This window comes from Selaginella moellendorffii, unplaced genomic scaffold (genome assembly GCF_000143415.4).
Source record: "Selaginella moellendorffii unplaced genomic scaffold, v1.0 SELMOscaffold_7, whole genome shotgun sequence".
Lineage (NCBI taxonomy): Eukaryota > Viridiplantae > Streptophyta > Lycopodiopsida > Selaginellales > Selaginellaceae > Selaginella > Selaginella moellendorffii.
The window spans coordinates 3,685,144-3,706,628 of record NW_003314268.1 but is presented as its reverse complement, the minus strand read 5'-3'; the positions used below and the strand labels follow the sequence as shown (position 1 = coordinate 3,706,628).

General features: G+C 46.4%; 6 protein-coding genes and 2 non-coding genes across 9 annotated transcripts; 3 read left to right on the top strand and 5 right to left on the bottom strand.

Annotated features, from left to right (window-relative positions):
• Positions 1-92: 92 nt before the first annotated feature.
• LOC9652638 (DNA-directed RNA polymerase 1B, mitochondrial) lies at positions 93-4,567 on the bottom strand. The gene is made up of 20 exons (XM_002966384.2): positions 4,322-4,567; positions 3,302-4,254; positions 3,047-3,247; positions 2,859-2,986; positions 2,729-2,792; positions 2,617-2,675; positions 2,446-2,563; positions 2,284-2,397; positions 2,098-2,229; positions 1,620-2,033; positions 1,518-1,568; positions 1,392-1,462; positions 1,260-1,332; positions 1,054-1,206; positions 916-990; positions 776-865; positions 656-706; positions 478-592; positions 306-409; positions 93-240 (listed from the first exon to the last, which is right to left on the bottom strand). Exons 2-20 carry the CDS (start codon positions 4,184-4,186, stop codon positions 130-132), a joined length of 3,009 nt encoding a protein of 1,002 aa, XP_002966430.2. The 5' UTR covers positions 4,187-4,254; positions 4,322-4,567; the 3' UTR covers positions 93-129.
• Positions 4,568-4,878: 311 nt separating this feature from the next.
• LOC9652637 (probable protein phosphatase 2C 26) lies at positions 4,879-6,595 on the bottom strand. Its single transcript, XM_024670896.1, has 11 exons — positions 6,359-6,595; positions 6,254-6,305; positions 6,121-6,200; positions 5,989-6,070; positions 5,871-5,941; positions 5,730-5,812; positions 5,576-5,673; positions 5,389-5,527; positions 5,256-5,338; positions 5,157-5,205; positions 4,879-5,081 (listed from the first exon to the last, which is right to left on the bottom strand). The coding sequence occupies exons 1-11, from the start codon at positions 6,505-6,507 to the stop codon at positions 4,915-4,917; spliced, it is 1,053 nt and encodes a 350-aa protein (XP_024526664.1). The 5' UTR covers positions 6,508-6,595; the 3' UTR covers positions 4,879-4,914.
• On the bottom strand, positions 6,571-9,150 carry LOC9652636. The gene is made up of 4 exons (XM_024670895.1): positions 7,937-9,150; positions 7,701-7,883; positions 7,561-7,652; positions 6,571-7,507 (listed from the first exon to the last, which is right to left on the bottom strand). The coding sequence occupies exons 1-4, from the start codon at positions 8,948-8,950 to the stop codon at positions 6,610-6,612; spliced, it is 2,187 nt and encodes a 728-aa protein (XP_024526663.1). The 5' UTR covers positions 8,951-9,150; the 3' UTR covers positions 6,571-6,609.
• A 723-nt stretch (positions 9,151-9,873) lies between these two features.
• Positions 9,874-11,091, top strand: LOC112345232 (pentatricopeptide repeat-containing protein At2g35030, mitochondrial-like). The gene has a single exon (XM_024671568.1). The coding sequence runs from the start codon at positions 9,874-9,876 to the stop codon at positions 11,089-11,091; it is 1,218 nt and encodes a 405-aa protein (XP_024527336.1).
• Positions 10,883-12,221, bottom strand: LOC9634365 (probable acylpyruvase FAHD1, mitochondrial). Its single transcript, XM_002966381.2, has 8 exons — positions 12,063-12,221; positions 11,842-12,007; positions 11,733-11,785; positions 11,622-11,684; positions 11,520-11,567; positions 11,351-11,468; positions 11,097-11,292; positions 10,883-11,039 (listed from the first exon to the last, which is right to left on the bottom strand). The coding sequence occupies exons 1-7, from the start codon at positions 12,171-12,173 to the stop codon at positions 11,126-11,128; spliced, it is 726 nt and encodes a 241-aa protein (XP_002966427.1). The 5' UTR covers positions 12,174-12,221; the 3' UTR covers positions 10,883-11,039; positions 11,097-11,125.
• Positions 12,222-12,267: 46 nt separating this feature from the next.
• TRNAL-CAG lies at positions 12,268-12,350 on the top strand. The gene has a single exon. It is a non-coding gene; the product is annotated as a tRNA-Leu (tRNA).
• A 42-nt stretch (positions 12,351-12,392) lies between these two features.
• On the top strand, positions 12,393-16,090 carry LOC9652635 (peroxisomal fatty acid beta-oxidation multifunctional protein AIM1). Of its 2 annotated transcripts, XM_024671430.1 has the most exons (18): positions 12,393-12,648; positions 12,718-12,789; positions 12,852-12,908; positions 12,963-13,019; positions 13,078-13,145; positions 13,218-13,299; positions 13,348-13,403; positions 13,468-13,770; positions 13,827-13,913; positions 13,983-14,157; positions 14,239-14,360; positions 14,425-14,588; positions 14,650-14,904; positions 14,959-15,080; positions 15,167-15,291; positions 15,366-15,514; positions 15,572-15,710; positions 15,778-16,090. In XM_024671430.1, the coding sequence occupies exons 1-18, from the start codon at positions 12,552-12,554 to the stop codon at positions 15,790-15,792; spliced, it is 2,145 nt and encodes a 714-aa protein (XP_024527198.1). In that variant the 5' UTR covers positions 12,393-12,551; the 3' UTR covers positions 15,793-16,090. The 2 variants fall into 2 exon arrangements, with proteins under 2 accessions (XP_024527198.1, XP_002966785.1); XM_002966739.2 differs by having other exon boundaries at positions 12,852-13,019.
• An 804-nt stretch (positions 16,091-16,894) lies between these two features.
• TRNAM-CAU lies at positions 16,895-16,966 on the bottom strand. The gene has a single exon. It is a non-coding gene; the product is annotated as a tRNA-Met (tRNA).
• Positions 16,967-21,485: the final 4,519 nt, after the last annotated feature.

Genomic DNA, 21,485 nt, shown 5'->3' with positions numbered 1-21,485 from the left:
CCGGCCAATCACAATGCGGGCCATAGGTGGCCCGACCAATGGGCGCGTGCCACGTCATTGCTCACAGCACCCGGCATTCGTTTATATATGTATAATATAATATACGAGCAGAAGATCGTTCGCTTGCTTTTAGTTGAAAAAATACGGCGACGATAAAACTTCCTTGAGATCTAAATCCCCACGCACGGGGAGATCTGGAAATTTAAGCTTGGGCCAACGTTTCTGGAAACTCTCTAGCAACTGCAAGGGAAAAAGAAAAAATCGTTGGATCCATGGCACTATAACGTGAGAGAGACGAGCCTTACGTTTTCTAGAATTGGCTGCTCGTAGAGCTCCACGAATTTCTCCCTCAGTATGACGTTCATGCGCTCCACGTCTCCGGCATGCGTCCAAAACGAGTCATGGACTCCTGTGCATGAGAAAAAATCGGGTTTTGTTCTTCGTGCTTCGAGTAGAACTGGAGAAAATTTGAAGTACCTGCGAAGGTGAGCCCGGCCTCCTGGCACGCCACGGCGGTCATCATCATATGCGACCCATCCATGGAATGCACAAAATTTGGTGGGAACGCGCTGCGCTGCCTCGCTGCCAACACCTGGTTTTGAGTAAGAGTCAAGCGATCAGAAACGTGAAAGATAAGAGAAAACTGGAACCATACCGGTTGATCCGTATCCGTTCTTAGAATAAGACATTGGAGACAAGTTTTCACCTTGCGAAGGAAATCAATCATGTGAGCCAACGAGAAGATGGTGGAACGTCAAAGTATATGATCGCATACCACATGTCTCCCGGGCCTGCGGTATGGTTGCACGACAGGAAGTCCCAAAGGAGTGATCCACCTCACGGAGTCACCGTCGTTGGCAATTACCTGCAACAGTGGAACTCGAGAGGAGTCTCTTAACAAAAACCTGGAGATACCTTTGCGCACTGGCCTAGCCAATTCATAATAAGCCTTGCCTCGCCAAACATTTCGCCAAGCGCGTTCAGAGTTACCTATCGGAGCATGAACAGTTAGAAAAGCTTGAAAGTAAAAGGAAAGTTTTTGAGAGATGATACCTTAGCAGCGTAGCAACCAGTACGGTACAAGGTCGGCTCATCTAATATGAAGCCCTTGTCCCTAAGTCTGTTTGTTATTTGGTTACGTGCTCCAACGTATGTCACGCCGTAAACCGAAGTCATCACTGTCTGTTTCACTAGTTTCCTATCCACCTGTGACCGAAGAATTGATGAGAAAAGTAAAGAAAACCGAAATGGATACTCACATGTCCTACTAATAATTTGGCATAAACTGCGGCTGGATCTTTGCGTGCGTCCTCCTCAACTAGTGTACGTACACTGATCAAACAAAACTCTTATCAGTAACCAAGAATCTTGCAGTTGTTCAAACGCTATACCGGGCGGCTATGCCTGAATATACATCTGCAGGATAATCCGCGCCTATTAAGTTCACTGCTCTGGCGCCAGTCTGCAAGTCGTCAGATCATAAGCGATATATCCAAGTATCAAAATGGGCGACTTACTTTGTCCCGTCCAAGAGCTGCATAGTGTTGGAGACCGTTGCAAGATCCATCCTAAACGTAGGACACGAAATCGAAATCAGTCATTAGGAAATGCTCGAGTACCTGATGAACTGGAAGATGAGAAATGTAGTACTCCGGGTTTGGAGAATGCATCGCATTTCTCAGGTCGATGCACGCAGCTAAGCACTGGAATGGATCTTCCGCTTTTAACCACCAACGATTTTTCAAAGGCTGATTTGCAGAAGCTACAACGTGTTCCAAGTTACTCTCTGCAAATGCCACCCTTCCATCGAAGGGTAGCTTATCAGCTCCATTAGCGAAGACATTGGCAATGTGTATCTTGAGCCAACGTAGACCTGTCGGTCCTAGAGGACGTCCCTTAGCAAACAGTAACATACCGCGGCACACATCAGAACCCAAATGGTTCAAATGCGCATGCATAGGATAGGCACGACCACGAAAGTCCAAATTATGTGGATAATAGAAACATTCTTCGTCCTTCAGTGATCGAGCAACCTGCAAACACCTTTCAGAGAGAGAGAGAGAAAAAAAACAAAACAGAGCGACAAGTAAAACATACCGCCAGCTTCAGCTCGAGATCGCACCGTTGAGAATTCCGCTCACTGTTTGTGCGCTTACCTTTATAAAAAACTTTCCTCCAGCTCCTCATCTCAGCTTCATCCTCGGTATTAGGCTTGGGTGGCAATGGCACCTAAAAGATCACGCACGGCTCGCATAAATGAGACAAAACATATTCATCACTCACATCTTTTCGGTCCACAAGGCCACCTATTCCACCTCCCGCGCTCCAAAGCTTTTCTATAACTTCAAAAACCTCCTTGTTAATTTTCCAGGATGCCGCTCCCAAGGTGTCGAGTGCCTAAGAAAAAGTTTGTTAAATAAAGATATTTTGAGGCTTCACAGATACCCGAAAAACTTGCTGCAGTTGTGCTCTTGGTGTGTTTCGCACAGCTTCTCTTTGCTGTTTAGAACCGTGTGTCCGCATTATAACGGACCGCAGGTGCAGGTATGCTCCATTGTGATAACTAAAGAATGTAAAATATTTAGAAGAAACAGAATGCGAATAAAACGTATTTACCCTTTCCAAGCTCGAGGAGGAATTAGCATGGGCATGTATGGCATAACTATAAATTTGGCCTGTGGAAAAAGAACGATCAGCTCTGGCAACAAAAACTCAACAGCTGAAATACCGAGTCATCGATTCGACCCCTCAAATGAGGATCGCATACTATTGCTCCGTAGCTACGCAGAAGCCTGTATGCGAAGGAAAAGAAATATGAATAAATTGTTTGATTTTTAGAAAATGTGGATGACGCTTACCCTCCCTTTGGTACCTTGAGTACATGTCTAAAAGCAGGCCGAATCTCGGTGCCATCTTCGGGACAGTCACTTACTGGAACATTGATGTGTGAATTTGACATCATAATGTCGATAAGGCGGCATCCCAACTGCATGTGTTACACAGGTTCATTTCAACAAAACGAATCAAAACATGAAAACTTACGTACTTTAGCTTGAATAAACGACGGCCAGGGCTGTGATGGATCCAAGGACTTCAATATCTCCTTGACATTCCTGGGCCTTTCTATGATAGCTCTCCTCAGCTTGTCCTTCAAGTACTCTTTCTTCTCTTCTTCTGGAGTAGGAGGCTCCGCCTCCTCGGCAAGTTCTTTCGGCTTTCTTTTCTTTAGTGCCCTGCGGATTTTGATCTAGAGGAAAACAAAACGTGAGGATTATAATTGTAAAACTCGAAGTTGACATACCTCTTGTTCCACTGCGTCACCAATAAGAACAGCAGTGTTTGCAAGTCTAATGCATCCGCTATCAACGTCTTGCATCATCAGCGCGACGAGCCTGTGCATCGTGATCACCGCAAGAACATCAGCAGTGAGGCCAGCTCCTTTCAAAAGTGGTCCATAGTGACTCCTGTCTTCACCAGGCTCCTCCTTCTCGATGGCCTTGAGCTCCTTTGCAATCTCGTCGCGAACCGGCTCAAACCAGCTGACCATCAAAGACTTTGCAAACGGCAGATTCGGCGCTAGCTTCTTCCGGCACATCTCCACGAGAATCTTCCTGTACTCCCTCACCGCAGCATCCCAAGCATCCAGCTCGAGCTTCTGCTGCCTGTTGAAAAGCCGCCTTGCTCTAGCTCTAGCCGCCTTGAGAGCCTTGCCACCTTCAAACTTGGAAGACCTCTCGAGGGAGATGTCGTGAATCTCTTCCAGTTCCGGAAGAACACAGACCTCCTCCTCCTCTCCGAAACACGCCTCGGTAGCGACCGCCTTGAGCTGGAAAGGCCATTTCTGGTCGATCCGAAACACCGTCCTGGACGAGCTCTCCCCGTCGGGAGGGAGGATTTGAAGCAGTGGATTGCTGAAGAGCGGGAGCTGGATCACACTGCTCAGTGCCGCGTCCAAAGTTGTCAAGCTGTGCTCGAGAGGAGCCGCCGCCGCCGAGTAGCTGCAGGGACGGCTTCTATCGCTGCTGCGTAGCTGACTGTAAGCTGTGCTAGCGTGGATGTGCAAGCTCAAATCTGTGAGCTCGTGAAAGCTCTCTGGCCCGGCAGCTGTGGTGTTCCATCGATAGAAGTCTGCTCGTCCTGTTCTAAGTCCCCTGTGCTTGAGCCGCCCGCCGGCTGCTCTCCACATGACGGCGCGGCTTAAGCTCTCGTGCCTTGTGACGCATGCACCCTTGAAATCCCCCGCCGCTGCTACCGCTGCTCTCGCTCGATCGCCCGAGCAAAGAAAACCTTGAGCAGATGTTTGCAGCAAGAATCACAGTACCTGAGGCAGCAGCAACTCCGGGCACCGCAGAGGAAGAGGTTTCCAGCAGCAGCGCCAGTGAGCACAAACCTAGAATCGCAATGCCGGATCAATCGTCGCGCCGTGACCTCGCAACGACGAATGCCGCGCCTCCAGCGGCATATTTCGTGATCCTAGCGCTCCACCTGCGGCACCTCCCCCATAGAGAGCCTGGTCTTCGCAATGGCGGCTTGGCAGGGTTTAGGGTTTACAGCAATACCCGTACGAGTGAGAAGTTGCCGTACGAGTGTTTAAAAAGAACAGCCAAAACTATGATCATAGCACTGAGTAGAACAATATCTATCAGCTCAAAATATTGCAAGCAGCACCCTTTCTGTTACATGAAAAAAAAGGAGAAAAAAAGTGAGCTGTTTTGAAAAGATACCAAAACCCCCAAGAGATTGAAAATGGTTCTTTCTCTCGCGACCAACGCTTTCAGTGTCAGCTGAAAAGGGAAAAGGAGCGCCAAAGCGCATTAGAATATATGCTCAGTTTGGGAGCTTACCTCTGCTACGAAGGGAATTGGCACAAACCATGGCTAAAGCCAAGAAATGTAGTATATGAAACAAGAAGAATTAAATTCCTTCGTTTGTAACAACAGCTTCTTCCGAGCTGCTGCCGTCGTGAGTTTCCGATTTTTGGAAAGAGCTTTGGGATTGCTCGTCCTTTTCGCCCTCCACCTCTACAATCTCGGTCACTGCCACCGCTCCCACGAGAACCGTTATATCATCTAGCTTTCCACCTGCGAAAGAGAAAGAAACAAAGAAGCCTGTTAGGATCACAAACCAGATAAATGATTCCAAGGATTACTTCCGACCTGTAAGTTTTTCACCGAGAAGCTTGCGCCATATTGGCACGTCAAAGCCCTGCATAACAACGAGCTGGGAGGAGAATACCATCATATGAAACTTAGAACCTGATATATAGCCTCGGTGCTGTAAGGGGATTCATACTTGGGATCCCTCGAATTCCTATTCGCCATGGTGGCTAGCGCTGTCGCTGAAAGCACGAAACCAAGTTAAGAACTCAATAGAGAAAGACCAATGTACCCGTTCTTTCAGCTGATTCTACATCCGTGACTTGGAACAAAGTCACTGTTGCCGCTATGTCGCGATCGAAAACATTATCAAAGAGACCATCAGATCCCATCACAACAACGTCCCCGGCCACGATTGTTATTTCATGGACCTGAAAATACGAAGAGTGAGCTTGCTGGGATTGCAGAAAATAATTTACCGCAGAATCTTCGGCCGTTTGGCCTCCAACTTCGGACGAGAACTGGTACGGGCAATCGAAGTAGTGCTGTTGAGGAGAGGTTGCGAACACTACCTTTCCTGCAGAAAAGAAGCCAGGGATTTCATTTCTAGAAAACTAAACCGGCGAGCATTACCATCACGCACAAGTCTCAGGCCACAATCCCCAACGCTCGCAACTCTCAGGAGGCCTTCTGCTCCTAACAGAGTAGCTACAATGCTGCATGCTTTGGAGCTACAAGTTGAAGCAAGTAATTTTTTATAAACCAGTTACTTACGCTGTAGCAGCTCCCTTTGACGACGTTGCGGCGTGTGCTTTGCCAAGGAGCACCTTTGGGTCGCCTGGAACCTATTCCAACGATTACTTAAAAGGAAAAAACATCCCTTACGCAATACCTCTTCCGAAGTTACACTTTCTGCCAAGTGATTGACCAGCTCTTTCGAAAATAATGCAGGGTCGACATTCTCCTCGGCCCATCTATCACATAGTGATAAAGTAAGAAAGCGTACATGGAAATTTTTACTCACCCAGAAACACCATCTGCGATACCGAACACACCACCATCGAAGTCACTGATGAAAAATGCATCCTCTCCTCCTTTCTCCACCTGTTTTGAATGTACTGAAAACTTAGAGAAAGCCAACAAGAAGGAACGCTTGCCTTGTCAGGATGAGGAATGACTTTAGCACCAATTGAAAGCTGAAACCGGAAGCTGGAAAACGAGAAACGATCACTATAACAGAATAGGAAAGACGCGAAACATACCCTCTTCCTTGTTGCTCGACACTGTTCGTCACGGAACCAGCAATAGCAGAGGCAATTCGCACAGGCCTGGTTGAGCTGTGATCATCTCTCCTGCAATACCACCTCACCCCGTCAGCACAAGGAAGCCGGTTGCACAGGCTGAAAGCCATAGCACCGGACAACCTTACAAACAAAATCGCTATCAGCAACAAAAACTCGGTAAAAAACTTGGAAACAGAAAAGAAAACTTTGATAAAATCTGTTTTGCTCAACTAGGAGCTGGCCTTGCTCCTGCTGCCCAGTGCACAAGCAGCAGACTCAACGTGCTTGATCAAAAACTCGTAGATCTTCCGCTTCAATCTGGCCAGCGTCTCTACAAGATGTAGATCCGGGACGTCTTCTTTCTCCGATGCAACCTGATCCAGCCAGTCGTTGACCCTTTTGAGCTGTGACAATATCGCTGCTAACTGGCTGTTCTCCAGCTCCTGCTTTATCTCCGAGCGGAAGCCTTTGTCCAGTGCCTCCTCCATGAACTTGAGGAACCAGCACTGCGATTCGAACCGGGTCATCTTGGCCAAGTCAGCCGTCTCCTTCACTCCGTCCCCCTTGTTCCAAACCGTCTCTCCAACACTGGAAGTTTTTCCTTTCACACCCCCGGTGAGATTCCTGCGGACAAATGCCGACGTAGCCTTCAACGGAGACGCGGTCCTTGAATTGTCTTTCTTCTCGTTGGCTGTCGGGGTGACTGAGGATAGCGCTCTTCGAGGTGACGCGGCCAAAGTCGCAGGCTGCTTCACTGGAGTGACCGACGAAGACAGGACGCGGGGCTTAACCGAGTTTCCTTCCACGACAATAACCGGATGCACCATATCTTTGGCCGTCAGCTTGCTGGCCTGGCCTTTGCAGTGCATTGAGAACGCCGATAAGTCACATGCCAATGCTGACTCCACCCAGTTCTTCGCATTCTTTGCCTTCTCCTCGAACAAAGCATTTGAAAAGTTTATCTTCCCTCCTGACTGCTTCTCTGGAGTGGAGACAGCTTGCTGATTCACGAGTAGCGCTTCTGCGACGGCAGAAGCCTGCTCAAGTGATCTGTGGAAGTTCAGAAACTTCTCTACGGTTGGTTGAGGTCTCTCCGGTCTGGAAAGATGACGTATCTCTACAAACATACTGCCAAAAAGAAATAAAGGAGGTGTAAGGAGAGAAAAAATGTTTGCGCTTACTTCAAACTACGTATGACTGCTTCCGCCGCCGATGCTTCTTGAAGAGCTGCTACCGCTGCCAACGACGCCGCATTTCTCCTTTGCATTGCATCCTTAAAAACAACAGTTACATGCAGTCAAGAACCTTGAGAGCTGCTCACCTTTGCAAAGTTAGCCAAGCTAACCGGTAGATCGTCCCAAGACACGCTAGCCCCATCGGGAGGAAAAGTCGTCGCAGTTTTGGCGCTAATTTGTACCTTCATGGGAGGCTTAAGAGAATCCCCCTGCGGCGACAGCAATCCCTTGTCCTGGTTTCTGCTACTAGAAATAATTGGAATGGAAATCTGTTGAAAGTGCCACACTTCAATGAAGACCCGCAAAAATCCAAAGAGCTTACCTTCAAGTCAGGTTTTGATTGCTTCACCGTTGCAGTTCTGGCCTCCTTCTGAGCAAATGCACCCTCCCAGCTTTTGCGCAGTGTCCTGGAACCAGCAGCAACCAGATCGCTCAACTTCACTCCACCGCCGCCGAGTGACTTCCTCTTGTTGCTGTCAACTTTATGAACCTTGCTTGTGCTCGATGATCTCTTGCTCACAGGGGACGGCTGCCTGGTCCGAGGAGATGTCAAAACGGGAACGTCGGAAGCACGTCTCCGTGGTCTAGGCGACTCCTTATCAGTCGCGGAATGGCGTCGCATTGGCGAAGTAGACATAGAACGAGCGCCAGTCCTCGGGCTTGGAATGGAGTCAAACACCCTCGACTTGACAATTCTTCCCTTCGAACGGCCCCTTTGTTCCTCATGCTTCGCCTGTCTCTCTTCGTCTATCTCCTCGCACGAATCAGGCTCGAGAGGCTTTTGTGAGAGACGCTCCGCAAGCTTGGCAGCAAAGGTCTCCGCGGACGACCGGTTATACCCTCTCGCCACCTTGTGACCGGAAGAGTATCCTCCTCCGCTTCCACTGCTCGATGACGAAGAGTCGGACTTGCTCGGGAAATCCTTCTCTTGGAGGAAGGACTGGAAGTGGGGAGGATTTCTTCCTCCCGAGGATGACATGACGAGGTCCTCCGGATCACCCACGCACTTGTGTCGGCCAGGGAGCGGTCTCACACCACGAAGAACCGGAACTGGCAATGCGTGCTCGAGCTTATCGACGTGAATGAACTGCCCCAGCTGGAGACGATCGCTCAGTATGAGATCGTCGTCCTCCTCGGCGAGAGACACGTAGGTCGCATGCGAGGAATCCGAGACTTTGATGTAAAACCCCTGGTTGTGCCACAGATCACTGCCCGCCAGCGCCGGGACGATCCCCACGACCTGGAGCAAAACCGAACGATACTGCCCGCCCAGCTTCACATCCGACTCGATGGATTGCAAGAGCTTGATCAGCACGCCCGGTGTCAATGCCGCCATTCCGGGCTCGCGATCCGCCGATCGATCGCCGATTTCGAGGCGCCGGAGCTTGATTATCACAATACCTCACAGAGATCGCGACGAATCGCAGCGATCCAGCAACGCTCCTCCTTGCTCCTCTCCCACAGACGCATGCCCTGGAATCCTAGGGCTCAAGAAGAAGCCCGCCATCGTCATTCCTCCCCACCTTACACTGTCTGAGCCGGAATCTCCTCGGCGAAAACTGCGACGACGGGGGAATATTCGTCGGCGCGTAACATCCAGCCGGCCACGTGTACCCGGCGCAAAATGCAGCCGTTGGAAGGGTTTGAAATGCGCTTCATCGGTTCGAATCCGTGTGGCCCCAACCCTCCCATCATGACTGCAACGTGACATACGTTTGCGTTGTTACCCAGCGATTCCACGCTGGGCATTTTATAAATTTTGCTTGTCAAGGAAAAAGAAAGATCCAATGATGGAAATTTTAAGCATAGAATTAGGAAGATTTTTTCTCTCATGGTCTTATGGGAATCGAGACCGAGTCTTGTCTAGAATCGCTGATCAAATCCGCCACTGTCTCGAGAGATCTGTCGCGAGCTCGAGAAGTCCACGCGCAAATTCTGGGAAGCAAACTCCACAGCAGGAGCAAATACCTTCACAACCGTATGATCCAAATGTATGGCGCTTGCGGGAGCCTCGAGGAGGCACGTCGCGTGTTCGAATCCATCGACCACCCTAACGGCTTCTCCTGGAATATCCTCCTCACGGCATATGCCCAAAGAGGGCATCTGCAAGACTCCAAGAGGATCTTCGATGCAATGCCCGAGAGGGACGTCGTCTCATGGACGGCAATGCTGACAGCATATTCCCACGCCGGGGATCTTCACATGGCAAAGGAATTGTTCGATCAAATGCCAAAGAAAAACAATGTCGCGTGGAACGCGATGCTGCAAGCATATGCCCAAGCAGGGTATCTCAAACTCGCGCGGAATCTTTTCGACAAAATGCCCCAGCGGAACGTGGTAACCTGGACTGCCATGATTCAAGCTTATGTAGGTCATGGGCATCTTGATCAGGCAGGGAAACTCTTTGAGAAAATGCGAGAGCCCAACGCACTCACCCTCCACTGCATGATCCTGGCATATTCTCAAGCCGGGGATCTGGCATCAGCCAAAAGAATCTTTCACAGTGTTTTGTGTCCGGACACGTTCCTGTGTAACGCAATGCTTAGAACATATTCCCAGCACCGCCAGCTCAACGAATGCGAATCTCTGTTTGGCCGAATGCCTTACAGGGACATAGCCACGTGGACAGTCATGCTCCAAGCATATGCCCTGGAAGGGCATCTAGCATCCGCGAAGAGGATATTCCACTCCATGCCCGAGCAAGACGACGTCTCCTGGAATGCAATGCTCCATGCTTTTGTGGCTTCCGGAGATTTGGAAGAGGCTAAAACAGTGTTTGACACCATGCCTGTGCGCGACGTTATCTCCTGGAGTAGTATGGTGACAGCATATGCCCAGAACAGGCATCTCTCCTCCGCAAAGCGTATATTCGATGGAATGCCCGAGAAAGACGTGGTTGCATGGACCGCAATCGTTTTCGTCTACGCTCAAAATGGCCTCCTCGCCACAGCGGTCTTCACTTTCGACACAATGCCGGAACGAAACTTGGTTTCCTGGAACACCATGATCCAGGCCTACGGAGATTCCATCCACTGCGCTCGAGGAGTGGAGCTCTTCCGGCTCTTAGAGATGGAAGGCGTGGAACCCGACGAGATCTCCTTCATGGGCACACTGGTGGCTTGCAGCTACAAGGGAGTGCTGCTCGAGGGCATCCAGATCTTCCAGATGATGATCCAGGGGCACGGCTTGGAGCCCCGGCAGGAGCACTACTCTTGCATGATCAGCATCCTTGGACGAGCCGGAGACGTGAGAAGTGCCGAATGGCTGCTGCAAAGTATGCCTTTCAGGCCTGATTCTGTTTCATGGGCGGCACTGCTTAGTTCTTGCAAGATCCACGACGAGTCCGTGCTCGGGGTCCGAGCAGCCAAAAACGCGTTCCGGACGAGAGCCTGGGATGCCACACCTTATCTATTGCTCTCGAACCTCTGCCTCACGGAAAGAAAGTTGAAAATCACAGTAAAAGAGCCAAGCAAGTAACTTACGTAAAGTTCCGGTAGATTGGAGCCTTGGATCATTGCGGAACATCGGTTCCATCCAGAGATTCCGAGAGGAATGGAGACTTTGTGCGTTCCGGGTCCGGCCTAGTTATCACTGGGAACGTCATTTGAACCGCTGGAGACGCAATGCCAGCGGTGATTGTTTGGCCAGCTTTAACGGGTCCAACGCCATGGGGAGTTCCTGTCACGCAAAGGGCGATTACAAAGCTTGAAAGTTTCGAGAGAGCGACCACTTGTACCAGTAAGGATCATATCGCCTTCGTTGAGAGTCATGATGCCGCTTATGTAATGGATGAGAAAAGGGATGCTGAAGATCATATCACTTGTGCACCCCTTTTGCTTCGTCTGGTCATCCACCTGGTGGAAGAGTCCGAGTTACAAACAGGAAAAAAATGTTTCCAAGCTTACCTTGAGCCAAAATGAGAGCGGTGGAATGGGCGTTTTCTTCAGTTGGAACTAAGAAGGAAGTAAACAGCGTCAAGAAAACTGAGCGAGCTTTTAGCGACTCACGAATTTACTTATCGGCGTGAAAGTGTCGTAGCCTTTTGAAACTGTCCATGGCAAACTTTTTTCCTGAGATCGAATTCGCAAAGTCGCGATTGAAACTCATTCAAAATGTACCTTTGCAACGTTTTGAAGGCTTCTCGCAGTCATATCCAATGCCAAAACATAGCCTGTGATCCATCTGAAGTTACGAAAAAAAATCCAGAGACATGAGCTTTCTATTAACCTCTCACGTAATTCCAGGCCTCCTCCTCAAACACATCCTTCGCTCGCCTTCCAATCACGACACCAATCTCTGCCTCATAATCCACCTCCGTGATAGGCTTTGGAATTTCGATCGGATCGGGCTCGCGGACGTACGAAGACGTTGGCTTGAGGAAGAGCACTGGCTCCTGCCGATGATCAAGTAAATGTGACGATCAAAGCTCTCTCAGATCAAAATCGAACCTTTGGAATGGCGCTCCCCAGCTCCTTTGCGTGCGCTGCGTAATTCCTCCCCACCGCGACGATCTTGGTGCCACAATCGATAAGCTTCCTGCCAAGGAGCTCCGCCGACATTGTTGTGAGAGAGGAAAATTAGGGCTCCACGGTCTCTTTACAAAATTTCTAAGATAGAAAAGAATAAGCGCCTTGAGCATAAAATAAGCATAATGTCAGGATGGCCGAGCTGGTCTAAGGCGCTAGTTTCAGGTACTAGTCCGTAAAAGGGCATGGGTTCGAATCCCATTCCTGACAGATTCTATATCTTTTCCACCAACCTTCGACTTTTTTCTTTCTATGATTGATGATCACTGTTGAATGGCGCAAGATCTGAAGAACCAAGTTCCAGACTTTAGTAGCAAGCAGAGCTCTTGAGTTAAAAGATTTTAGGGACGAACGACTTTGGAATCACCGCTGTGTTATATAGCGAAGTCGCCCTAAGATTGTCTCCTCGCAATGGAGGACGCGTCCAAAGTCCGTTTAGAGGTAGGAGGCGATGGTGTGGCGCTGCTCGTCATCGACAATCCGCCTGTCAACTCGCTCAGCGCGCAAGGTTTGCGGCAGCGCCTCTGCTGCTTTGATCTTATCTAAAGCTTCATTCTCCTTTCTCGTTCTTTCGCAGTGATGGGCGAGCTGGCTGAAAAGTTCATCGAAGCGCACGAGAGGGCTGATGTTCAAGCTATAGTCCTCACCGGTAATTCTAGTGGAATGAATCGATCTTTCTTTTCTCACTTCTTTTCGGATGGAACCTTTCAGGAGCCAACAACAAGTTCTCTGGAGGAGCGGACATAAAGTCAATGAGCAAAGCACCGGGTTTGATATATTCATGTTTTCTCTCGATTCAGCAACCAACCGGTGGAATTGTAGGCGCTGTCAGGAAAACCGAGGTCTCTGGCTTGGTTCTTATGAACGATATCATAGAAGGTAAGAAAGGCGAAAAGATGTTGCTGTGAAGCAAGCATGTTTCTGTTTTGCAAACAAGGCGGATCAAAGCCAGCGGTGGCAGCGATTCATGGTTTTGCTCTCGGTGGAGGCTTGGAATTGGCAATGGTTAGTCTCTCTTTGTTCTTTTTTTCGTTTTTTTTTCTTTTGTTCGACATTCTTGGGTGTTTTTGTCTTAAGGCTTGTCACGCACGAGTAGCTTCTCCTGATGCTCGGCTGGGACTCCCGGAACTTCAGCTAGGAATTATTCCCGGCTTAGGAGGTAAAATCCATTTCATTTCTCTTCTATGCTCAATCGTTCACACTGAAGGCACTCAAAGGCTTCCTCGCCTTGTTGGAGTTGGAAAGGCCGTAGAGATGATGATGGTAAGCAAAATCACGCTTGTAATGAGTTGTTCTTGCTGATTTTTTATTTTTTTTAAACCTCTAGACATCAAAAATGATAAAGGCAAAGGAAGCACACGAAGCCGGGCTCGTGGATGCGATTTGCGATTACCCGCAGCTAATCCAGTTCGCGCGGAACTACGCTAAAGGCATTGCCAACAAGACGCATCCTTTTCTCAAAACCTTGGAAAGAAGTGATAAGCTGGAGCCCCTGCATAAAGCACTGCACATCATCGCCAACGCTAGACTGCGAGCCAAGAAGACGCATAAGCATGTTGAGTACCCGTTTATCTGCCTCGCCGTGATCGAGCACGGGATCCACAAGGGTGGAATTGAGGGAACGATTTTTGTAAGTGTAACGTTCTGTCGTGCCCGTCATTTTGTGCTACTTTTTCTTTTTTCCAGGAACGAAAGATGGGAGTTCAGACCGTGGACAGCCTACCCGCGAAAGCTTTAATGCATATCTTTCTTGCCGAGAGGACTGTGTATAAGGTAACCTTTCGGCATGCCTCGTATGATATCTTTCTTATATCTTTTGATTTTGATGTCTTGAATTCGCAGGTTCCAAATGTGAGTGATGGTCGACTTGAAGCTCGGCCTGTCAAAACCGTGGGTGTTATAGGCGGTGGACTGATGGGATCGGGCATCGCCACGGCTTTAATTGTGCACAATGTCCGTGTCCTGCTGAAAGAAGTTGACGAGGAACGCTTGCAAGCTGGTATCAATCGGGTCCAAGGCAAGTAAATTTCACTCTTTTTCTTCTTTCTTTCCTTGTTTTGGTTTGAGAAAGAAGCTTGACGTTGTTGTGTAATGTTAGCCAACTTGAAGAGCCGGGTTTCCAAAGGCTCCATGTCTCAAGCTGAGTTCCAGCGTGCACTTGGCCTTCTTGTAGGCACTGTAGACTACAAAGGATTCGAGTCGGCGAATCTCGTGATAGAGGTAATGCTTGCAAGCTCCTTTTATTTTCTTCTTGTGGTCTTGCCATTCACTCTTGTGTTTGCAGGCGGTCATAGAGAGTATACCCTTGAAAAAGAAGATTTTCGGAGAGCTCGACGCTATCTGCTCTCGTGATTGCATCCTCGCATCGAACACGTCCTCGTGTGACCTGAATGAAATCACCGACGGAGTTTCCTTCCGTGACCGTATAATCGGCGCGCATTTCTTCAGGTAACTTCAAGGCTTACGAGCAAGATTTATCTCTTCCCACCTCATCTTTTCTTTTGCTCAGTCCTGCTCATGTCATGCGACTGCTCGAAATCGTCCGGACGGATTCGACATCACACCAGAGCATTTGCGACCTCTTGGCATTGTCGAAGAAAATCGGAAAAGTACCCGTGGTGGTACAGAACGCGGTGGGATTTGCCGTCAACCGCGTCTTTTTTCCATATCACAGGATTGCGGCGTTTCTGGTGGACTTGGGCGTGCATCCTTATCGGATAGATGCTGTGATCAAAGATTTTGGCATGCCAATCGGTCCATTCAGGTATGTCCTTCTCTCTTGTCTCCCTGGAAGTCTAAAAGAGTACGAACAATGCAGGCTGGGAGATCTTGCTGGTCTGCAAATTGGCGCATTGGTCGCGGATACTTTCGAGAAGGAATTCGGGGACAGACTCTACCCGTCCTACATGGGTACCTTGATGGCAAAAGCTAACCGTACAGGTATGGTGTCAGCCTCTTTTCCTTGTTTCTTCTTCTTCTCCGTACTATTTTCTTCTGCAATGAGACACCTTTCCTTCTCTTTGCAGGTGAGGCTACTGGGAAAGGCTACTACAACTATCATGGAACACGCCAAGAACATCCAGCGCCCGAGCTAGATGAGATTTTAGAAGAATCACGAAAGCTTGCGGGGCTCAATGCCAGAGGACTTACGGTACGAGTCCTTTTCTAAATGATCCGAGCTCGTCTTTCTTTCTGCTCTTTCGTTTAGCTCACAAATCTCTACAGGCCGAAGGCATCACAGATAAAGACATCGTAGAGATGATCTTCTTTCCCATTGTCAACGAGGCCTGCCGAGTGATCGACGAGAAGATTGTGATTCGTGCTTCCGACCTTGATGTTGCGTCAGTGCTGGGAATGGGATTCCCGGCATTCAGGTAAGCATGCGATTAAGGTTTTAGAAGTTTTTCGATCAAACTTGTACTGCTGTTCAGGGGAGGAATTGCTTTCTGGGGCCACACTGTTGGTCTCCACTACATTCTCGTGAGGCTCCAGCAGTGGCACAGCCACTATGGCTCGATCTTCAGGCCAACTTCATCACTTCACAAGCTAGCCGCGACCAAGTCGATGATGGTACGTAGACGCTCTCGGTTTTTTGTCTTTGGTACATGATCATGAAAGTGAGTTCATTCCATCGCAGTTGGCTCACTTGTAGCTGCTCCATCAGTTACTTGGCCTCGGGGTGGGGGATGTCCGGAGGAAGCTCAGTCGCCACAATGTTTGGAGGTTTCGGAACCGAGTCGTTTGCCGCAAGAAAGGCATAGTCTTCGTGCCACACCTTGTGTGTGTCCTTGTCTTTGCTAACTCTGATCATCATCTCGACCTCGTCGTGAGTGAAGCAGATTCCATGTTTGGTCATTGCATCCTGAAAGAAAGAGAAGACATGAGATTTTTGTTTAAACTTCTCACGTACGTAGAGATCGTCTGGTTCAATATAATCCTGTCCGGGAGGACACAGAGCCTACAGCAAAAGCAAGTGTGAAAAAAAAAGAGAGAGAAAAAAACAAAGAGAATTCCAGGTTTACCTGCAATGCTGCAATCAATTCTTTCTCACTGTGCCGATAACCGATCGTTGGATCCTCGTGGAAGAGCTCGGCGATCTTGCTTTGGACATTGTCCATGTCAAGGAAGCCCTTGGTGCATTGCTTCGGATCTTCCTCCTCTCTTGCCTGTGGACGATCCAAACTTAATTCTCAAAATCGGGAAAATAGCACATTGAAATCTCCTCGATCTTGTTCTCACCCGGAAGATGACATACTCGATGTGCCTCTCGGTGGGATTGAATCCCAGCGCTCGCATCAATACAGGCACGTCCCTGATTGACAAGATCACGAAAAAAATAAGATCTCGGCGAGAGAGGTAAGATCACGAGAGAGAGAGAGAGAGAGAGAGAGAGAGAGAGAGAGAGAGAGAGAGAGAGAGAGAGAGAGAGAGAGAGCGAGAGAGGGTTTTACTTCTCTTCAACCTCGTTGGGTTTCTTTTTGGCGCCCTTCTTGGAGACAAGATTGAAGGCCCTGTAGAGCGTCTCTAGCATGTCGGGGCCCAAGTCATACCTGTATCTTGGCGGTGGTGGCGGCGGGAGGTCCGGGATTTTCTTCTTCGGTGGTGGTGGCGGCGTTGGCGGCGGCGGCGGCGCTTCCGACATTCAAAATTCCGTTACTCGCCGCGACCCAGTCAATCCAGTTGACAAAAAGGATTTAACGGTCATTTGATCAAATTAGCCTACGTAGCATATTTAACCAAAAATGGCAAAATAATATCGGAGCCAGGTTTCGATCCTGGGACCTGTGGGTTATGGGCCCACCACGCTTCCGCTGCGCCACTCCGATATCTCGTTGCACATCTTCTTTCTTCAAGCATGTTGTACAGCTTTTAGGGCAAGCTGTTCTTCCAAAACAGTACTGTATGCTTGTGTGCGTGTGTGCGTGTGTGTTTTTCTTTTAGGTGACAACAGGCCAATGTGGATTCAGCTGGAGTAGCGGTGGCACCTGTGGATCTTATCAAGGGTGATTGGAATCGTCATGAGCCTTGAGGAGAAAACTTGAAATCTAGAGGTAAGTGGGATGCTGTGCCTAATCTACGAGCTAGAGCCCCGTGTGAAGGAGGGGTCGATGTGGTTTAGAGAGCAACAAAAAAACAGAATTTAGGGTTAATTAGCTTATCAATAAAATTCTTAATAACAAATGTGATGCAATAATTAGTTAGAACAAACAATATACGAGTTGATTCAGAAGCAACACTAGCAGTGTATACTTTTTTCTGTCCTTGGGAAATCTTGACAATATGCCTAGTAGCTAGATGTTGTGGCATTGTCCCCCATGCAACCATGTCGAGTTCAATGCGGCATGATAAAGTCTTCTCTAGTGATCCACCATGGAGTAAATAAGTTAACATCCTTTCCAAGGAGCTTCTTAGCTCGCTGAACAACAACCTGACCTTGTTCCTTGTCTCAACACTACTCATGTGTGGCTCAGAGAGGCCATTTGTATCATAACACTTATTCCGAACTCATCTCACTGCCTGCATGGCCAACCAGCACGCTTTTCCCTATCAACCAGATTGCGTCATACGTTTTGTTCACGCCACTTAACAACTTTGCTCACAAGCTTGAATTGTCCTCGTACGATATGGTTATAACATTTGCCATAGTTTTCTCTGTCTCAATAACAACGCCAAAAAAACATTTTGCTGCAGGCACATACGTGAGCATCCTCTTGAATCATGCAAAGGCCAAAGAACTTAGTTTAGCAGCCTTGTCGGTGCATAGCAGCAGGAACTTACCAGCAGCTTGAGTTTCAGTTTTAGAATGTTCCCATAAAGTTGCATCATCTTTATTATCATGTCTCAGAGATGAAGGCACACCAAACTTCTTGTCAATGTACCATGCTTGACAACCCTTGGAAGATCTGTTGAGCATTGAGAGGGTGTTGACCAGAAGCACACTTTCCACCTTTTTCATAATTTCTTGCTATCTGACTCTTAAATATAAAATATTAAATCACTAATATTGATTCAAATGAGTATATAAACTGTGGAGATCATATCATTTTATTAAAATATTATTTTTATTTTACTTTCATTAAGAATTAGTATAAATATAAGTCAAAAATAAAAATTAAATCAAACTTAATAATAGCTTTTTTTCCATTCATTAATGCTTGATTTGATTAATAATAGTTCTTATTATTTATTAATTGGAATTTTATATTATAAACATGTTTAGAGGAAGTGTTTAGAAAATTTTATATTTATAAATTCTAAATATAAGATTAATTTAAATGAATAACAACTGTTAGATTATCCCAGAATATACAAGCATTAAGTAACCCTAGGTTTGCTTATGCAAACCAAAAAGTTCAAAACTATTTACTTTTTTTAGAAAGATTTTTTAAAATAAAAATAGAACCCCAGTTATTTTGTTAATTTGTAAGTTCCGAAGTTTAACAGGTTCATGAGCTGTTTGTTCAACTAACTGCATCTTAAATTCACCCAATGCACATTCCTTTGCCTTTGGAGCTTTCATGATCGTTGTTTTCATTGAGGTTGGACCATTGTCATGTATGTCTTCAGCTGCAGTTGCCTAGTGTTGTTTCTTAGCTCACAAGTCTTGCGTTAAGAGCAGCAACAACATAACTCAAAGCGCTGACAAACGCAAACCTGACAACATGAAGATAAGTATCATCAACTTTCAATGATCGTTAGTTTTGTTGGTATTCACAAGTTTCCCTTCAGACCCTCTTACCTCGTTGCAAGCAGCTTCGCTTTCTTGTCTCCAGCAAATCTCTCTTGTTTCGTTGTCTTTCTCGCTTATTGCTAACACAAAGAAAAGCCCTTAACTTGCAAGGTGGAGAGGTGTGAGTGTGTCGTTACTCTCCGAGACGCAGTCAATCCAGTTGACAAAAAGGATTTAACGGTCATTTGATCAAATTAGCCTACATAGCATATTTAACTAAAATGGCAAAATGGTTTTGGAGCTAGGTTTCGATCCTGGGGCCTGTGGGTTATGGGATGCTTCCGCTGTGCCACTCCTGTACAGCTTTTAAGGCAAGCTTGTTTATGAACAATGTGGTTGCCCCTGGATTCAACTAGAGTAGCAATGGCACTATCGAGGGTGATTCACAAGCCTAAAACTTGAAATCTAGAGGTAAGTGAGATTCCTGTGGAAGCTGTGCCTAATCTACGAGCTGGGTTTCTGCATTTAAAATACTTTGAAAATAAAAGAAAAAATAAAAAATGAATTTAGGGTTAATTACACTTAAAAAGCTTATCAATAAAATTCTTTGTCGTCAAGAAGATTCTATTTTCAGACTGTAAACTAAATCAAATATGACATAGTAAATTAAAATAGAGTTAGAGGCCAAATTTTAGCAAACTTATGCATTTAGCTTTTGCGCAGGCCACAATAAGTTTATTAACATCTACAAATCCCTTTGCATAGATGTGGTTGATTAGAACATTAATATAGTAGATAGGATCATCCTAAAAACAATCATTAATACATATTATCTAAGCCTCATACCAATGGTTACCCTCAATAATTTAGAACATTGTTTTCATAAGCTATCAAGTCTCAAGATAGCTAATAAACATATTATTCAATTCAAGGGACTTCCTTCTCCAAATAGAATCTTAGTTATTTATGATCTTAGGTGTGACAATAACAATCTCTATTATTTCTAACTTGCGAAAAGAGATTAAAAATATATTAATATTCATCATGTGGTTATTTTGTTTGAATAAGTTATATATGTCCATATTAACATACTTACATGCCATAAGCTTGCCAACTACTATAAACAGCAGAGTAGGCTTTCCCAGATCAAATAAAATATGTAAGCTAATCCCATTTTGATTTTCTATTTGAGAGTCACATGATCCACCTAGATATCCATAACCACTTCTCCTACACAACACTTGCAAACTCCTTCTTGTATAGTGCACCAATTATATCCAGCTTCACTTGAACATTTACTTTTTAAGTATAGCATAACTTGTAGAACTTGTATTCTAGCAGATTTTATTCCACCCTCTCTATAGCAATTGTGTGAATTTTTCCTACATTGCTTATTGAAAATCCAAATGCTAAAATCCTCAATTCTATATTATGAGCACTTAGCTTAGCTCTTTCAAACATTACATCTCTCCTTCCAACTCAAGTTGATTCTTTGGTGTTGGTGATTTTGTTTTTAGTTCCCTTGACAAGATTCCTCAAACAGTACCTTATGACCCTAGGATCATATTTGGCATGATACCAGTTTGCAATTTGATAAATATGTTCTTTGCCATTATTATCATCTTTGCCACTATCCTGAAATGAATCAAGATTCAATTTTACACTAAGCGTTGTCAAGCACATACAAAGCAAGATCATCTTTGTTTTGCGTGTGCTTGACAACTCTTTCATTATGTTAGATCAACCCAATTAGTTTAAAACTTTCAGCTAGGAAAATAGAAATAAATACACAATCTTGTATTGATGGTAGTTGATAGCCAGTGAGTAGAGATGTCGATAGTTGGCAGTTTCTTGTGTTTTATTTCTACAACATTATGATTTTTGAATTCTTCTAGCCCAAGTTCTTCATTTAAATGCAATTAGCTCATGCCAGGAATGTCACCACTTTGGATAATCACCCCTTAAATTTGCAAAGGATAAGGAACTCAAGGATGTCCTTTCAAACAATCATGTTGAGCAATATGTCTATGTTGAGAGGCAACTTTTTCTTTTCATTGTTTTAGCATGTTTATATGATGCTAATGCTAAGATCTACACCTAGAGCATGGCAGATAGCTAGACTAGCTAAGCTTGGAAGCATTCTAGCTCAGATTTGAACTTTCATAAACTTATATTCAGCTTTGCCAACCATATATTTCGAAAAAGTTCTATAACTTTTATATTTGTAAAAATTGGTTACTTTTATCCTATCACTTTATTCAAAAGGTGCTAAACCTTGTGCCCCAAAACAAATGCGTATAAAAGATTTATAGCACGATTGTCAGCCCTGCCGTCACTACGAATTGGGTGGAGGCCGAGGAGGAAGGCAAGGTGTGGTACCTGGTGGATTGGAAGATTGATAAGTATTATTGGAGCCTGCCTTGCAAGGTTGTTATAACCACCTCACCTGGCCGGCAAAATCACCATCACTTCTTCAAAGGAGACAATGTGATCAAGCTCTTTATCCCGACGTGGTCTCATGAAGAAATCTACACACTAAACGATCAGGTGTTTAAGCATCCGAAGGCTGAGGTGGACAAGAGGTTTGACAAGTGGGGAGGTGTCCCGAGGCATGTCTTATCCAAGATTGGCAAACATCAGGAGCAAGAGCTTGAGAAAGCAATTGACAGCGTTTT

What these genes read in the sequence shown, in the direction of transcription:
- LOC9652635 (XM_002966739.2), top strand. Translation starts at nt 12,552, where the DNA reads ATGGAGGACGCGTCCAAAGTCCGTTTAGAGGTAGGAGGCGATGGTGTG. An exon ending in TCAAGCTATAGTCCTCACCG is followed by an intron (nt 12,790 to 12,851) that starts GTAATTCTAGTG and finishes GGAACCTTTCAG; the next exon opens with GAGCCAACAACAAGTTCTCT. An exon ending in AATTATTCCCGGCTTAGGAG is followed by an intron (nt 13,300 to 13,347) that starts GTAAAATCCATT and finishes TTCACACTGAAG; the next exon opens with GCACTCAAAGGCTTCCTCGC.
- LOC9652638 (XM_002966384.2), bottom strand. Translation starts at nt 4,186, where the DNA reads ATGTGGAGAGCAGCCGGCGGGCGGCTCAAGCACAGGGGACTTAGAACA. An exon ending in CGTCGTTTATTCAAGCTAAA is followed by an intron (nt 2,987 to 3,046) that starts GTACGTAAGTTT and finishes TAACACATGCAG; the next exon opens with TTGGGATGCCGCCTTATCGA. An exon ending in ATCTCGAGCTGAAGCTGGCG is followed by an intron (nt 2,034 to 2,097) that starts GTATGTTTTACT and finishes AGGTGTTTGCAG; the next exon opens with GTTGCTCGATCACTGAAGGA.
- LOC9634365 (XM_002966381.2), bottom strand. Translation starts at nt 12,173, where the DNA reads ATGTCGGCGGAGCTCCTTGGCAGGAAGCTTATCGATTGTGGCACCAAG. An exon ending in TCACGCCGATAAGTAAATTC is followed by an intron (nt 11,568 to 11,621) that starts GTGAGTCGCTAA and finishes CTTCCTTCTTAG; the next exon opens with TTCCAACTGAAGAAAACGCC. An exon ending in AGGCGATATGATCCTTACTG is followed by an intron (nt 11,293 to 11,350) that starts GTACAAGTGGTC and finishes TTTGCGTGACAG; the next exon opens with GAACTCCCCATGGCGTTGGA.
- LOC9652637 (XM_024670896.1), bottom strand. Translation starts at nt 6,507, where the DNA reads ATGGCTTTCAGCCTGTGCAACCGGCTTCCTTGTGCTGACGGGGTGAGG. An exon ending in TCATTCCTCATCCTGACAAG is followed by an intron (nt 6,201 to 6,253) that starts GCAAGCGTTCCT and finishes CATTCAAAACAG; the next exon opens with GTGGAGAAAGGAGGAGAGGA. An exon ending in AAAGTGTAACTTCGGAAGAG is followed by an intron (nt 5,942 to 5,988) that starts GTATTGCGTAAG and finishes TCGTTGGAATAG; the next exon opens with GTTCCAGGCGACCCAAAGGT.
- LOC112345232 (XM_024671568.1), top strand. Translation starts at nt 9,874, where the DNA reads ATGCTGCAAGCATATGCCCAAGCAGGGTATCTCAAACTCGCGCGGAAT.
- LOC9652636 (XM_024670895.1), bottom strand. Translation starts at nt 8,950, where the DNA reads ATGGCGGCATTGACACCGGGCGTGCTGATCAAGCTCTTGCAATCCATC. An exon ending in AATCAAAACCTGACTTGAAG is followed by an intron (nt 7,884 to 7,936) that starts GTAAGCTCTTTG and finishes CACTTTCAACAG; the next exon opens with ATTTCCATTCCAATTATTTC. An exon ending in GCTTGGCTAACTTTGCAAAG is followed by an intron (nt 7,653 to 7,700) that starts GTGAGCAGCTCT and finishes GTTGTTTTTAAG; the next exon opens with GATGCAATGCAAAGGAGAAA.